Source organism: Leuciscus leuciscus (genome assembly GCF_965113295.1).
Source record: "Leuciscus leuciscus genome assembly, chromosome: 9".
Lineage (NCBI taxonomy): Eukaryota > Metazoa > Chordata > Actinopteri > Cypriniformes > Leuciscidae > Leuciscus > Leuciscus leuciscus.
In genome coordinates this window covers 21,398,327-21,415,919 of record NC_138733.1, presented here as the reverse complement: position 1 = coordinate 21,415,919, position 17,593 = coordinate 21,398,327, and the positions used below count along the sequence as shown (strand labels likewise).

At 36.0% G+C, this 17,593-nt stretch overlaps 1 protein-coding gene across 3 annotated transcripts; it reads left to right on the top strand.

The window, feature by feature from the left end:
• The first annotated feature begins 564 nt into the window (after nucleotides 1-564).
• On the top strand, nucleotides 565-17,421 carry hif1al (hypoxia inducible factor 1 subunit alpha, like). 3 transcript variants are annotated; one of them, XM_082180517.1, is made up of 15 exons: nucleotides 565-723; nucleotides 7,515-7,705; nucleotides 8,885-9,033; nucleotides 9,809-9,893; nucleotides 10,028-10,140; nucleotides 11,112-11,299; nucleotides 12,802-12,908; nucleotides 13,101-13,248; nucleotides 13,957-14,198; nucleotides 14,309-14,448; nucleotides 14,528-14,623; nucleotides 14,708-14,838; nucleotides 15,364-15,475; nucleotides 15,597-15,714; nucleotides 15,801-17,421. In XM_082180517.1, exons 1-15 carry the CDS (start codon nucleotides 701-703, stop codon nucleotides 15,878-15,880), a joined length of 1,923 nt encoding a protein of 640 aa, XP_082036643.1. In that variant the 5' UTR covers nucleotides 565-700; the 3' UTR covers nucleotides 15,881-17,421. The 3 variants fall into 3 exon arrangements, with proteins under 3 accessions (XP_082036643.1, XP_082036642.1, XP_082036644.1); XM_082180516.1 differs by having other exon boundaries at nucleotides 8,882-9,033; XM_082180518.1 differs by lacking the exon at nucleotides 565-723 and adding an exon at nucleotides 6,015-7,325 and having other exon boundaries at nucleotides 8,882-9,033.
• Nucleotides 17,422-17,593: the final 172 nt, after the last annotated feature.

Here is a 17,593-nt window from a genome sequence, read left to right as displayed (position 1 = left end):
GCCTACTTTAAAAAACATTTAAAATAGTAATGTTTCCAAACATTTGACCGGTACTATATATTCAGTAAATAGTAGGCTATACATTCAGTATACAAATAGTATACATATATTCTATAATATATGATAGATCTGGATTAATGAAGATAGTAAAGAGGGGTTTGTGTGTATTATTGTCCACAAATGTCAAAAATACCTCTGCAGTAAAAATGAGTTAAAACTCCCCCGGTATCAAAGACAAGCCTAGTCCCAGACTAAAATGCATGTTTGAGCTGTTTTAATCGAAAGCAATTTCAGTGACATTGACATATCTTAAAATATGTCAGTGCCATTGTTTTGTCTCAAGATGCACATAAATAGTATTTTTTTTCTAAGGCACTTTTTATAAAAGCTACTTAAATGTCCTAATTAAAGGCCTAATCCTGGTTTAATCTATGCCCGGTCTGTGAAACCAGGCCTATATTACTTGCTTTTACCAATGTTCATATCAGACCCATTCGACGATCATTTTGTTTGTTATGATTGCTCGTGCCCGCCGTGACTTTTATTTTGACACGCAGCTCTTTTTCATAGATTAGTAGTCGAGCCTCTTCAGAAGAACAGAGATAAACAACAAGCAGCAGGCGAGACGACGTCTGCCGTCCATTCAAGCTTTACAGATTCAGAACTCAAAACTCGGATTTGCAGTGATTTAATTTGAGAGATGGTGAACTCTGCGATGAAAGGGTAAGGAGTTTATCTTCCAAAAGTCTTCATAGAAGGTATGGCGTGTGGATTTAATAATAAAGGGGAAATGGGTTCCTCCAGTCGATGGATGCATGCATGGCCTCATCAGCGTACAGTCGGTCATTGATATTTATTGGCACTGGTGTTAGTTCATAGAAATAGATCCGTTTTATAATTTTCATATCTATCTTGATGTGAGCTTTTGAGAGGGTTTTGCGCTTGATTTGGTTTGTTTTTATCATATTTGTAAAGACAATAGGCTATCGATTTTATTGTATACAGATACCAAATATACCATTTATAATAATAAACTAGAGGCATTGAACTCTTAAATTGATATTTTTTTGTTCCAGCAGTGTTTTAGTAATGTCTTCAGACAATAAAAACAGGACCTTATAGTGGTCTTTAGGACCACATGGTCAATAAAACTGCTTGAAGTGAAGGCAATGTTCATGGGGTTTGTTTACTCAGTCATAAAAATAATAAAGTCATTTAAAGGTCCCATATTGTCAAGAATGAAATTTCCCGGGTTTTATAAAAAAAAATATATAAAAAAAATATTGAGATGGTTTTTGGTACTTATACCGCAAATATATATTCTTAAGGACATCAAAACCTAAAATAAAACTTCAGAAATGTGTACAAAATGGGACCTTTAATGGCGCTACACCTTTGTTCTAGGATACTACAATCATGCACAATCCATATCATCATAAGCTGTTTGTTTATAATGGTTGATGTTTCATTAAGAAATCTGGCCAACAGCTCTTTTAGTGGTGTAAGGATACATAAAGGGTGACTTCAGGTAAATTGTGTCAATTATTGACATTTATATGACTGCCAAAGAGAGACCAAATTGCATGAATTTACCTTATATATATATAAGGTTAGTGAAATAATGCTTAGATAAATGTATCTCTCATCAGATGGGCTAAAAATGGAAGTTTTGTCTGTGCCAAAACATCAACTTCTGTTGTTCCTCTTTTATGCAAAAGACTGTAAGTTCCTTAGTAAAAGTATTTGACATTGTAGCTTAATATATTTGATTAAAACTAACATAACTAACTTGAATCTTTCATTAGCTGAGCATAATGTCTTCTCTAAACAATTTTAGTAAGATATTTTAGGCTAATAGGATATGTGTTTAATTATGTGTTATGTACTTGAATCAAAAATACGTTTATTGTTTTGTACAATGTACTTATTGTGTTCAGATGTTAATTACAGATGTATTGGCATTGTATCAATTTAAATGTTAGTACATAGTAGTAAAAAGACACTTAATGTAAAGTTATGAAGCTACATCATATTTCAAAAAGGTATGATCAAAATGCTCTTTAAAAAGGAGTACTGCACATAACACAGCAAGACTTCCCAAACTTATTTCTGTTAACAACCTACATATCTGAAGGAAATGATGCAAACACTTTCAGAATGAAGTAAATAGTCCTGAGTACATTTTGTTCTCCGTTGTCTTACAGCCTGTGTTCAAACCTCACTCTTGGCATAGCTCCCATAGTCTCCCCCTCCCATCACCGTTCAAACGAACTTAGCTGAACCTCTCGCTCAGTCAGTACAGGGAACTGCAGTTGGAACGAGTCCAAAGAGTCTTACAGAAGCAATCTTATTAGAAAACAAACATCCCATGGCTCTTGTCTGACAAACTTACTTGAACCACGGCGTTGACAAGTGACAATAAAGAATATCTGCTGCAAATTTACTAAGAGTTTGCCAAGAGAACACTGTGTTCCTAAAGCAACCAATAAGAGAAAACAAACTCTCAAGAACGTTTCTCATATGGAAGCATTAATATTGTTGCTTTGCAAGGATTCTTTTTTTATTTTAAAATAAATGCTGTTATGGTAAACTTCCTATTCATCAAAGAATCATGTTTTTTTATTTTTTAGTTTTTTTATCATGGTTTCCTCTGAAATATTAGGTATGTTTCTTGATTACCAAATCAGCATATTAGAAATGATCCTTCAGAAATCAGTGACACTGAAGACTGTTGTAAATCACAGAAATAAATTACATTACAAATAATATTTGAATAGAAAAGTTGTTTTTAAATGTAATAATATTACACATTATTACTATTTTACCATGCGTTTTGATCAAATTAATGCAGTCTTGGTGAACACAAAAAAACTTTAATAACATAAAAAATCTTACAGACCTCAAACTTTTGAACGTTACTGTACAAAGATATGTTCTTCTAGATTACTGTTTAAATCTACTGCATTAAGTTTACAAAGAAAAAGGTGTTCCTCTCAAAACATTTTCTCTTATGGATGATATGGGCACATTGATTTTGATGCTTTGCAAGGATCAGTAAGGTTGACCTGTAATGTAGGTCAGTGTAGAAATAGTTATAGGGAATGTTGTGTAGTGTAAATGTCACAGGTCATACAGCTTCATATTCATACTTCATCAATCAGTATAACATCTGATGTGAACATTCCTCCCGACTAATGGCAGCCGGTCAAGCTGCCATTATCCTGTGAGGTTCAGAGGAGTTCATTTGAACGGGCTGGGATGGGTTGCACTTCCAGTCCCCCCCCCCCTACGCTGATATGTGATGTTGATATTTTACCAGAATACATAATAACACTCGCTGTAAATCCCTAGCCATCCAAACAGCAGAAGGGATGGGCTTAACGGTTGTGACGTGGCTGAAGGACACAGTGTTCCTGCATTTGTTTATTGGAGCTTTGGCACAAAACTGCGTGCACTGCTTTTAAAATCATTATCAAAGTTTGGGGGTCAGTTTTGAAAGAAATTAATGCTAATCCTTTAAGCAAGGATGCATTAAATTGATCAAAAGTATCAGTGAAGACATTTATAATGTCACGAAAGATTTCTATTTCAAATAAATGCGGTTCTTTTAAACTTTTTTTTTTTTTTTTTTTTTTTAAACAGTTTCAACATTGATAATTAATAAGAATTGTCTCTTTAGCACCAAATCAGCATATTTCACAATATTACTGTTTTTACTGTTTTTGATCAACTAAATGTAGCCTTGGTGAGCATAAAACACTTGTTTAAAAAAGATTAGACATCACATTCTCAACAATAGCCTATAATGTACAATATGAAGTAGATATTCTTTGAGATTTTCTGAAGATTTGTTTGCACTTAGCATTCAGTTAAAGCTGTTCGTTGTTATCTTGGATGGATTTAAGGACTAAATATAATTCGCTCTCTAGATCTTCTTACTCACAGATTGGATTAGCAATGTGCAGTACAACCAGTTTATCCTACTAATGCATTCCCAGAATATGCAACGCCCAAAAGGGTAATGCACAGTTTTCTTTTCTTTTTTTTTTAAACTGTCCCACAGAACAAATAATCTCCAGTGTTGTCATGCATGTGATGGGTGAGCTCTTTCTGTGAGTTATTTTTAGAAGGGGTTGCTGAAGGTGTTTGGAATGGTCATTCTGTACGAGTTTCTCCCACAGTGACCACCGGCTGAGAGCGGATTCTTGTGGAATCAGATGTGCTCGCCTGGGGCTTGAAATTTGATGCTGGGCCTTGCTTCAGCTTGTCTCAGATATTTAGTTTTTTGTTCTGACCTAAAGTAGGTTGACTGAGTTACATCTTGATAAGATTTATGTTTTATACAAGGATCATCATAGTAATCAGTTTTTTTAACACACAAAGAACAGAAAGGTGTTTTTATTACTTTATTTGACTTTCAGTGTTTTATGTTCAGATTATTGCTGGTTACAATAAAATCCTGTTTTATTGGTGAAATAAAGACTTGCAAAATGTTTGTTGAAAGCTTGTTAAATGTGTGTGGATGCATAAAACAACATGCTAGCATTGGCAGTTTTCCATTGCTTGTTCTGCTTTACTCTATATACTCTATATTTGAATGTTTTCTGTTTTGAAGTTAGAATAATATTTCTGTGAGATGATTATCACTGGATAAATTGAGAATTAACTTTTTCTTTTTTTTTTTTAAATAGAGATCCCAATTCAAAAGGTGATTTACTCTATTTTGATCGGTACTGTAGGCATCAGTGTTTATATCCGAACTATAAACTGTTATCCCAGTGCTTTTGTGATAATTTTGAATTATTATAACAGAAATAATGATACTGTGTGTGTGTTTGAAAATAAGGTTTGTGAAACTGTTCCATACCTATAAATGATAATTGCTCTCTTAAAGATAGATGTAGCTGAATTGTTGAAATTTAGGAATAAGATTGTGTGAGTCTTTGAATTGAGATTGCAGTAATTTTTTTTTTTTTTTGGTTGGTTTTATGCCCCGTTGTTTTATTAGTCATATGGTTACAAATAGTTGTTTTGATCGGGGACGGTGATGCATGACGGTTTATGTTTATCCTGACTAGGGTTGCAAATAGGGATGCCAGATAGGCCACCATATCGGTATCCGCTGATATATGTTCATTTTTAATTGTCCCGATTAGAAAATGTACCCGATATATTAAAAGCCGATAAATAATAGATTATTTCCTTCAGTTGAGACACTTCAGATGCTCACTGGTTGCCATGATGGTTTTAAATAGCTTGAAATATGATTTAAATCACTTCAAATAGGAAAATACACTTAAGTGCAACATGTGCACCGCAAGTGTCATTTAGGCTACATAAAATTATGATTACATTATAATTGTGTGCTTGGGACATGGCTTTTAATGGTGAGACTTGTTTTTGTAATCAGGCGCTCAAAAATTAAATAAAAAATGTGGATTTAGATATATCAGCTAATATCTCTGTTATCGGATTTCAAATATAAAGAATTATCGGTTATCGGTATCGACCAAAATGTTCATATCGGTGCATCCCTAGTTGCAAAGGGGCTGTACATTTCTGGAAACTTAAGCTTCAGGGAAGTTAGGCTAAGCTCAGGAATTTTGGAAATATTCAAAAAAGTAAAATGTCCTGGGATTCCATAGGGACCAGGGACTTCATTTATAAAATGTTATGTAGAAACCATCCTACATTTGATCTTACGATCATTTCTCCAATGTGCGCACATGTGATTCAGAGAACAAATGTACGCACACAAATAGTCGTCGCTCTTTCATGTGTGAAATGTATAAATCACAAATTATCTTGAAATTGTGTGCATCTGAATATATAATAGAGCACCATGTCAACATCTAAATCCTTTACTTGAGAATGGCGAGCAGTAAGAATTGCTTACATTTCCAAATACCTGCCGTACTCCGACTCTCTGACATTAGGAAAAGTGTGTACGTCTGCTTAAACCCGCTGACCCTGACGTGGCGCTAAGCACTTTTCCCACATCAAAGACTCTTTATTTATTTTTATAAATGCGAACGTTGCCATGGATTTTAGCATACACACACTCTGTTCAAATCTATGTATATGCACATTTTATAAATGATGCCCCAGGATTTTAGAAATGATCCGTGCACGTGATAGAGGAATGCACAGTGCATGCAGGGGGTGTGGCCGCATTAGCCCTGCAGCATGTTGTGTGCATGTGATTGAGAAATGTGCAGCATACAATTTCAACTGAATTTGCATTAAATCTGGTTGTGTTAACCAAGAATATGCCACAAGATGTTTTTTTGTTTGTTTTTTTTACTACATTTAAGTTCCAATTTTGCAAAGTTCCAGTTTATTGCCGTTAATTCCCATATATTCCTATGGAAAGTTTCCAGCTTTGACAATTCCTGGAATTTTGCAACCCTAATCCTGACTGAGTGAGTCATTATACAGACTTATTCCTGTGTGTTGATGTATTTTAGTACTCTACACGTCTTTCGAGTATGATTTGGGAGAGGAATGTTTTTCTTTACCAAAGTGCACAGAGTCTGACTTGACTGTCCACAGACTACGTGCCAAATGAAACCGTGTGGCTGAAGCCCAGATTGGGCAGACATGCTGTGCACATTTCTGTCCTGTTTACTGCACCATGAAATACAATAACGCAATAAATCAATGCCGGTAAGCTTGCTAATTATGTTCTGGCAGCAGAAAGGTTAATCCAGCGCTGTAGCCTATATATAAAGGAATACAGTGCTGGACTATGCCCCCCCAAAAAGTCATTATCAAAGTTTGGAGTCAGTTTTGGAAGAAATTAACTTAATCAGCAAGGATGCATTAAATTGATAGTCATCAAAGAATCCTGAATTTTTGTAAATATTTTTTTACTCAGTTTTACCTAAAAAAAAATTACATGAATTACAATAACACAATAAATTGGTGCTGATAGTTGTGTTTTAATTATGTTCTTTATGTTCATAAAGTCTGTGCTGAGAGTTTGGCAACTGTCATTTTGTAATGGCAGAGTTCAGTCCTGTTCAGAGCACAAAGGAGGTTACAGACTGAGGGGGGCTGGGAGGGCCTCTGTCAGATAGGAAGCCAGGGGGAGGGCTGTGGGACAGGCTTTAATGTCATAAACGACCTTCTGAACGAGTTCTTCTACATACTTAAAGCATGTGGAGGAGGGGAACGGGAGTGAAAGGCACAGAGTGAGGGCTTTTCCCCACTTCATTTTAAAAAGTTTATCTGGGACTCTCTTTTGGCAAGACTAGGATATACGGAGCACCAGAACACACCAATTACAGCTGGAACATATTTTAGGAGGAACAGAGAGCAAAGATGTAAGATGGACGCAATGTTGTTGTTTTTTTTTCTGTTGATGTCCTAATTTTAGATGAAGAAAAACAAATTTAAAAAGCTTTATGCAAAGATATGTCATTGCAAAAACGTTATTTTCTAAACTTTGCTTGTTGACAAGGATTGGATATTCTGAATTTGGATGTTAAATACGTTTGTTTTTCCTTATTTAGGCCCAGTTTGGAGCAGCGGAAGGTGCGTTCTCGTGACGCGGCGCGCTGTAGGAGGAGCCAGGAGACTGAGGTGTTTTACGAGCTGGCACACTCGCTACCCCTTCCACGACGTATAGCCTCCCACCTGGACAAAGCTGCCATCATGAGGGTGGCGCTCAGCTATCTGCGCATGAACCGCTTGATCCAATCCGGTGGGTGATGTGTAGCTGTGGTCCTCAATTGGTTGCTCAAAACCCACAGATGGGTCTCGGTTCTGTTTTAATAGTTTGACAGCAGGGGGAAAACAATGTTAAATGTCAGTAATAAGTGCATCTAAATATAATAATGCTGGTGGTTGTTGATGGTAGAAAAACTTGCTCAAAAGCTTGCACAAACGAAAAGAAAATTCAGCCTACATTAACTCACTAAATTCGGTAACTTACCCACTTAGGCAGCTGCTTTAAGTCTCTTCCGTGTTTTTATCTCCAGACTTTTACTTGGAGCACTGTCTGTAGCCGATATATACCACGATATATAGTGTCTGTGTATATTAAACTGCAAAAAGACTATTTAAATATTAACCATGCATGTTCTGCTTGTCTCTGTGTGCATGAATGCCGCAGATGCGCGGTTTCATTTACCTCACACACACACACACACACACACACACACACACACACTGAAGCACAAGTGACGCTCGCGCTGTTTTCAATCTCTGCTGCCTCACGATTTGATGACATGATAACATTCCTCTCCAGAGCCACTCTGAGAGTCACTTCATGAGCATTTTACCGTTTCATTTGAGAAAAAACTATCGTCATATCATACACACACAGAAACTCAAAGATCTTCACGGCAACCCGTCAAAATAAAAGTTCGGTTTAACTTGAAGAAATTGACAGAAATAATTAGGCTACTGTACAGTAGATTTAGCTACGTCTCCATAGGATTTTTTTTATAAGCAGTATTTACGTTTAAACAGCATGTAGCCTTTAATGCTTATATGTATTATTTACTTATGATTACCGTCATGAATAAAAGAATTGAATTGAATTAAAAAAACATTTTTTAAATAGTTAAATAAAATAGAAAAATAGTTCCAACAGATTTTGCTGTGGTACCGAAATTACTACAGAGAACCGTAACATTTTAATGGTATCGGTACCGATTTTAAAATGTAATTTATTCCTGAAATGGCATAGCTGAATTTTCAGCAGCATTACTCCAGTCTTCAGTGTCACATGATCCTTCAAAAATTATTCTAATATGATGATTTGCTCAAACAATATCAACAGTTGTGCTATTTAGTGTATTTAGTTTATGTTGGAGCATGTACTTTTCCTTTGGCAAATATATGCTAGTGCTAATATTTGGTTCTTGTCATCCAGCAGGGCCGACAGAAAAAAAGACGGAGGAAACGGAGAATCCCACTGATGGCTTTTATCAGCAGGCACTGGCTGGCTTTATTCTGGTGATGACCGAGGAAGGGGACATGGTCTTCCTCTCAGAGAGTGTCAGCAAATACATCGGCATAACACAGGTGAGTGTCGTCCCTGCATATTGACGTAAAAGCCTCAGTGTGAATTTCACAATGTGGAGCATTCAAACATGTAGTAGAGTAACACATGGCTCAAGAATAGTGTCACTTTGGATTCCTCCCCTGTGGTACGAGGCATAATGTTCAGGTTACGTGTGTGACCAGACCCCTTAGAATAGATCCATTCCTGAGGGAACACATGCAGTCTAGTGTGTTTTTGAGCTCTTGAGTTTTTGTTTTTGTCTAGGTTAGTATTGAGTAATGCAATGAGAAAAGAGATTGATTAGTGCTGAAATCCAACAGACATGACACTGAAGGAGTTTATAATGTAATGTAATGTTATATTATTATAAGATATAGTCAAATATAATCTCTTAATTGTATTTTTAGTGAAGGCATTTGAAGAATGATAGTATTGGGTAACTTGATGGAAAGGTCATGAAATCTTATACAGATGACCTACATTCACTCTTTGAATTGCAATTATAGAGTTCATCTACTGAATTTGAAACATGTTCAGGTGATTCATTTCTGGGAGTCAGTCAAATGCATATTCCAAACAATAATTAAAGTAAATGAAAAAAAAAAGAAGAAGTAAATGGAATAAAATTAAAGTGCAAAAAAGTTGGTCACGAATGACATTATTTTGGATAAATTAATCTGTGAAATACATAAATGTAAATGTTTTCTCTTTTTGTTTTAAATCATGTCTCTAGTGTCATGGTATTGGTTTGAAGGCATTTTAAATTGCTGAATATTTTGATGTGGTGTTGTACAGCTGGAGCTGCTTGGACAGAGTGTGTATGAGTTTGTTCATCCCTGTGACCAAGAAGAATTGCGAGAGATCCTCACCACAAGACCAGGTAATAAAAGATTTCTTGGCCAAAGGATATTTTTGGCTGGATTTTAGCTACCATGCAGTGACCTACTGTTTATTGAATTATTTTATGAAGTCTTATGTGTTACTGAACATGTTTGGGATGTTTTTCATCCTCAGGTATTTCAAAGAAAAAGACAGAGAAGTCGGTTGAACATAATTTTTTCCTTCGGATGAAGAGCACACTCACCCACACAGGAAGAACAGTTAATATCAAGTCTGCAAACTGGAAGGTACACAAACTGTAAATATTGTTAAAAAAGGGTGTTTTTTTTAATCCATGGACACACTTTTTAATGTGTTAAGACAGGAAACTGTAGGAAGAAGGGGTCTGTAAATGACCCAAGCTTCATCCAAACAGAATAGCAAATGTACAGTGTGTGTCCATGTGCACCAGTTTTGTTTTTATATAAATTTTGATTGCGTGACATGGTTTAATCAATATTGGTGTTGGACTTCCTTTTTCTATTTTCATACGCAGCACCTGTTAGCTTATCTTTAGCGGGTGTAGATTGCTCTGAGGGGTATGCAGGGCTGTATCAGAATTACAGCTTCACATCAGTTTGGCTCTTTGTTGAGGTCCCATGAGTGCATAAAACAGGACACAAATACACAGAAGGCAGAGGTCCAACTACATTGAGTGCCAAGACAGAAGGCACTGGTCCAGCTTGTTTCGCACGTCATGTTACACAATATTGTGCTTTTCATATTTGGCATCTGTATTTTGTTGAGAAATGAACAAACAGTCTGTGTGAAACTTTGATTGGGTTGTACACTTTTCTGAATTCAGAATATATACACTCTTGTCTAAAAGTTTGGGTTCTGTAAGATTTTTTAAAAATGTTTTTGAAAGCAATCCCTTATGCTCACCAAGGCTGCATTTATTTGAACAAAAATACAGGAATATTGTAAAATAAAATTACTATTGAAAACAAATTTTTATATGATATATTTTAAAATGTAATTTATTCCTGTGATGGCAATTCCTCTGAACCTCAGAGGATAATGGCGGCATGAAAGTGGCGAGGAATGTTCATGTCAGATGTTATACTGATTGATATGGATTCTTTTTAATATTTTAAATGCCTTTACTGTCACTTGTCAATTTGATGCATTCTTGCTTTATTAATCCAAAGTTCAGATTGGACTAAGTTTATCATTTCAAATTCTTTTTAAATATCATTTTTTTCCATGTCTTCTCCAGGTCCTTCATTGCACAGGACACATGCAGACGTTCAGCGGTGATGACGAGAGCTTGTTCCCTGCTGGCAGCTTCCTGACATTGCTGTGCGAGCCCATCCCTCACCCTTCCAGTGTTGAATTCCCACTGGACAGCAGCACTTTCCTCACACGCCATAACATGGACCTGACTTTCACACAGTGTGACGGACGGTAAGATGTTTAGAAATGCAGAAATACATGCTCATGCATATTCTCTTAGATGTACGCAGCACACTCTCAAAGGTCATTAAAGTTCAAATATCTCATGACCAAGTGTCGGATGACTCCAGAGGGTCGGCAGAGTTTCTCTGTGTTGGAGTGTGCTCTGTTCACCTCTTTGAAGCAGCCTGTAAGGTGTCCAAATGTACCTTCCTACTCGCGTACAGTGAGCGAATCTAACATTACTCAGTCAATCTGCAAACCTAATTAGCCTTGTTGCTGATGACGTTTTATTCTCACTGGCTGTTTTTAAAGTGTGTACGTGTGACAGCTGAAGACAGATTTCATTCATGGTGTGAGAAAGCATGTGACTCGAGTTTCTTGTCTTTTTCTCTCAGCTTGCACTTAGAGCACGGTATATTTATAGTCTTACTGTTGGGATCGGACACAACAACAGTGAATGTGAAATTGCAGTTTTAATTGAATATAATGAGATTAAAAAAGTTTAAAATAATGATTAAAATAATGACAAGAATTATCCTCACAAGCTTCACGCAAAAGCAAACATAAAGACACAAACGCATACGCAAGAACGATTTGGTCGGATTAACAAACATATGACAAGAACCAGCTCATAAAAGACTTAGAAACTTACAAGTGTCTTATTCGGAGTGACAAATCCTCACTGAATCAGTCAGCAGAAAACTTATTGAATCAAATTCATTTACTTACAAATTCATTATTAACTGCTTCCATGTCAAATGGTTAATGTTGTTCAAATGTGTAATTACTGATTAGTTGTTCATATTAGATATGATAATTTAGGTTTTTTTTCCATAACCGACAACCGAAGCTTTTCAATATATGAGCCCCTATATTCTGGTTTTAAATTCGGTTTTCTTGGAAAGAGACTTTGCTGTGTATGTGCAAGACTTCATTATCCGTAGCGTGGCTGATGTGTGACACACTTAACAAAGTGCAGTAAACGGTAAAATAATTGCGCTACAAACTAGTTTGTTTATTACTATGTTAATAAATTAAAATAATTTGAAAACAAAAGCAATTTTACAACATCCAGCAGCACAATGAACTGTTTTTGCCCATCTAAATAATAACTGGAGACTGCTGACACCCGAAAGCCTCACACATTTAAGTTTAAAATGGCCGCATCCGCTCTTGCGTTAAAAATAGGTGTAGCGATAATAAAAAAATTAATGATTTCCGTGGGTCTAGTCTTTGCATCTGTTTGTTTGAAGTTTTAATCAGGTCTCATCTGTTGGAGTTGAATTGGCTAGGTGGCGCTGCCACAAAAAACTATGGTCCTAGAACTGTGCTCCTAAAACTGCAGCCTCTGGTATTGCAGGAATATAATATTGCCCATTTTCGTTTCAGTTTTCATCTAAATTAAAACTTTAGTTTTGGTTAAAAAAAAATCGTTTTGTGTATTGCTATAATAAATTGTATTTTATAAGTTAGGACTCTTAAAATATTGATTGACTGCTCTCTGTTCACAGAGTCACTGAGCTTGTTGGCTACAACCCTGAGGATCTGATTGGCCAGTCTGCCTATGAGTTTTTTCACGCCCTTGATTTTGACCATGTGACCAGGAGTTTAAACATCTGTAAGTTTTTCATTCTTTTCTGTGATATCTTTTTACAATGCATTCAGTCTCAACTCCACAACCAGTCAACTTAATTTGTTGAAAATTCCGTGACAATATCCACAATAACGTTGTTTTGTTTTAATGTTTTATTTTATAGAATGAAAGAAACTAGGCTAAGCTAATATCTTATCTTTTCCTCTGTACTTGCAGTGTTCTCCAAGGGCCAGGTGTGCACCAGCCAATACCGGTTTCTGGCTAAGAATGGAGGATTTGTCTGGACTGAGACTCAAGCCACTGTCCTCTACAACAGCAGGACCTCTCAACCCGAGGCTGTGGTCTGCATCAACTTTATCCTCAGGTAGCTCAGTCTGACTCAGTGTAACATCTGTTTCTTGGGCCCTATTTCTTTGCTAGATCACTGTCTATCATTGCTTGGCCAATGTAAATTGGTTTTAGTTTAATATCATTAATATACTGTTGTTTTTATTAATATTTTGAATTAGTAGTTGTTTTTATATTTTCTATTTTTAGTTTGTAATTTTGTCTTTTTTTTTTACATCTTTTTTGTCTAAATAGTTTTTATTTTTTCATTTAAGTTTGAGTCATTTTAGTAATTTAACTTAAAATAAACAATTATTAGAAATATTGTTTAACCTGTTAACTGTCAGCCCACTTTTTGAGTTTGATCTGAGCTTAAATGATTGTAATTCATGAATGCTTTAAAAAGAGACCAACCTCAGGTCTGTGGTCCAAAGAATCACAAGTGAAAACAGCTTAAAAAAAAGAAAGTGTAATAAAGTTAAAGTCTAAATTTACTGTAAAGCAAATGTATTGAACTAAACATTTATTTTATACAAAATAATTTTGATTTTAAGTGTCCTTTTACGCGACTGGAAAACAGTTTTTATGCGTTTTTGGCTGTTCATTTACACGTCAATGGTGTTTTAGGGCCTGAAAATTTAAACCTTTGAAATTTTTGCAATTATTGTAATGGTTTTATTTTTAGTTAACGATAATAACCCTGGTGTGATAGGATGAGTAATTCTTGTTTCTCTCTTTCTTGCAGTGGCGTGGAAGAGGCAGATGTTGTGTTCTCATTGGAACAGACCTGTGAGAAACCAAAGCCCAAAGCTGAGAGGCTGAGTGAGCTGGAGGAGGAGGAGGAGGAGAAAGAGAAAGAGAAAGAGGAGGAGGACTCAGATGTGGAGGAGAGCACCACTGCAGATCTCTTCCTTCAGATGAAGGAGAACCCAGAGGAGTTACTGCAGCTGGCACCTCACTCTGGAGACGCTATCATTTCCCTAACAGGTGCTCGCAATCATCCTACAGAAAAGAAACGTTTGTGATTGGTCCTCTAAAATCAATATGGTTGTGGATTCTTAGAAAAATCTAATTCTAATATTGCCTATTATTCACAGAGGGTGTGGAGTTGTCCTTCTGCCGTCCACCTAGTCCCAACAGTGTCCCAGAATGCCCTCAGGACTTCTGTACGCCTGAACTCCGCCAGCTCCTTTCTCCAATATTCGACATTGAGCCTTCCAACTCTCCACCTGCCGCAGTAAGTATGAGATTGTATGTTTGCCTGGGTGTCTTTGTTGGTTTGAGTGGTTTATCTGACGTTTAAGGGTCTGTTTTAGAGCCCCGCTGAAGAGCTGCCCGTGGAGATGGAAGTGGTGCAGAAGTTCTTCACCCTCAAACCTGAAGAGAGCGTAACTCTGAAAGGACAGTCAGAGGTAGTTCTCAAAATGCCTTCTGAGATGTTTTAGACGTGTTTGAGAGAGAAGTCGAGGGTGTTTAATGCTTTCGTTCTCTGACAGGCTATGGATGAGCTTGATTTGGACATGCTAGCTCCATATATCTCCATGGATGATGACTTCCAGTTGACCTTCCTGCCGCAGAGTGAAATGGCTGCATCTTCAGAAATAATAACAAACACTTCAAGGAAACGGTAAGGATGATAAAGGAGCTTTCAGATGGTTTGTTTGTTTCAATTATGATAACATGCTTGGGGTCTGATGATATTTTTTTAATGTTTTTGAAAGTTGTCTCTTATGCTCACAAAGGCTGCATTTATTTGAACAAAATACAGTAAAAACAGTAATATTGTGAAATATGATTACAATTTACAATTCCTGTTTTCTATTGAATATATGTATTCCTGTGATGCAAAGCTGAATTTTCAGCATAATAACTTCAGTGATAACATTTAGTGTCACATAATCCTTCAGAAATCATTCTAATATGCTGATTTGGTCCCTAGGATTCTTTGAGAAATAGAAAGTTCAAAAGAACAGCATTTATTTTAAATGCAAAGCTTTGGTAACATTATAAAGTATTTACTGTCACTTTTGATTAATTTAATGCATATTTTCTGCATAAAGTATTAATTTCTTAAACAAATCTTACTAACTTTTGAACAGTAGTGTATAAGACTGATATTTAATGTCCCATTCTATGTCTGTATCCACAATAGATGTTTAGAAGATGACAAGGAAGATGACATTCCTGTTCTGGCTGCCAAACTGGAGAAGAAACAGTTGAGCAGCTCCATAGAGGAACAGTTTCTGCTCAGCCACACATTACTGGTAAAGACAAAGGATTGATCTGTTATTTGTGGGCCTTCACCTTTTAAAATGTATTCACACAATACACTTGATATAGAAAATGTTTCATTGTGAAATATATATGATTTTTTTTGAATGGCAGAATGGCTTGTCTGATGATGCTTCGGAAGAATTTGAACCGCCACCTCCAAAGCGAAGTCAGCTTTTGACCGACAGGGACCCGTTACTGGGTGGAGTGCAGGCGTTGTGTGATACAGCAGGTATGTGGCGTTATTTTAAAAAGTCCTTTTGAAGATCAAGTTAATTTGTAAAAGATAACTCATTAGCTATGTTTTCTCATACACAGCTCTCATGAGAGACACCTTCCTGTCACGCCCACCTGACTTAGTGCGACCTGTTGCTGAAACAATGCCATCCCTTACTTGAATGAACAGTGTGGACGAGTTCTCAGCGAATACAGTGACCGTTAACAGGGAGGGTTATGAATAACCCTCTTCTCGCTCAACTTGTATCAACTTAACATGTATTTCAGAGAGTGATTTATGCACGAAACACAGGAGGATAATTGGTTTAACGTTCTATTACATATGTCCATCTCTTTTTTTTTTTATTCTTTTTTTTTTTATGTGTGTGTATATATATATATGTATACACACACACACACACACACACACAGTAGTCAACATTTGAAGTGGATCAAAAAAGTTAATCAAAGAACGGGTATTGTTCAAAATTCATGTATAAATTTGATGAAAGGTTTTGATCCACTTCAAATGTTGACTAATGTGTATATACAGTATATATACATGCACACACACAATATATATATATATATAATTTTTTTTTGGCCCCAATACTATAATCAAGAGTAGTTACAATAGACTTTAGTTCATAGAATTAGTTTAATATAGTCATTGTTTATGAATTTCCCGTTCTCAGCAGACCCTGATTTCAGATTTGTCAGTAGATGGCGACATTTCTGAAAAATAATGCTTCTGCAGTCACTCCTCTTTTCTGCGGTTCAGTCCAGTTTCTTCTAAAGCACAAATGCGGCCAAAGGGGGGCAGAAATCAAAGCTAAACTGGTCAGGATATGTTAGAGATAGTGTTAACATGTTGTTCTACCACTTGTAGCCTTAATCTAAACCTATAAATCTCATAACTTCAAGCATAACTTCACTTGACTGTAAGTTTATCTGAAAGAAGCTTCACGAGGTGATTTCTTACAATGGTTCTGTTTGGTGCTAGAATCATGGGTTAGGCTGATTTTGAGTGGATGGGATTATGCTTTAGTTAATAGATTATTCACTGATGCCATAGCTGACAAACGCAACAAATACTCTATCAGTGATCGTCTGATTTTTATAAAGCATTTTATATACTATTGCAATTACAACTTGTAAGTGAATCTATACTATGTGTCTTTGGTGTTTAACTATAAATATTACAGTTTTCTGTTCGTGTATCTTTTCCAGTATGTTGAATGATCTATAATGGTTTTCAAAGAGGCTATGGTGTTGACACTGCAGTCGTATTTGACTGAAAGCCTTGTCTGATGTCTTTTTGAATCATAATATGAGATGCTAATGACAAATGTGCCAATGGCATGAAATCATTCACAGCAAGCGATCATCTTCGGTCTAGTTATTTGCTGATGTTTTTCGATCACCTTTAATGCAGCAGAGACATTTTTTTAATGATGGCATACAGGATTAGTTGTGGTGCTTTTTTCAGTTGACTGTGATTGTTATATTTTCCCCTGATTTCTGTAGCTAGGACAGACACGACTCAAGGGGCCTTATTCAAATGGTGTCAGATAGACGCATGCCATTCACATATGGATGACAGTTCTGATTACTTGGACTTTTTGTGTATGTTACTTTGCGTATTTTTGCATCATTTATTTCAAATGTATGTATACCTTGTATTGACTGATAAAGAAATAAAACATTTTAAATGCTTTCAAAACCTGTGTACTATTGCAAACGGACATCAAAATATTGTAAAGAACATATTCATTTTGATTATTTAAAAACTTTTCGTGTTTCACACAGCTCAATATTTATTGCATAAAATGTATTTTCTAGATAGATGGACATGTTTTGTAAGGGACCAGTCATACATAATGCTTTCATGAGTT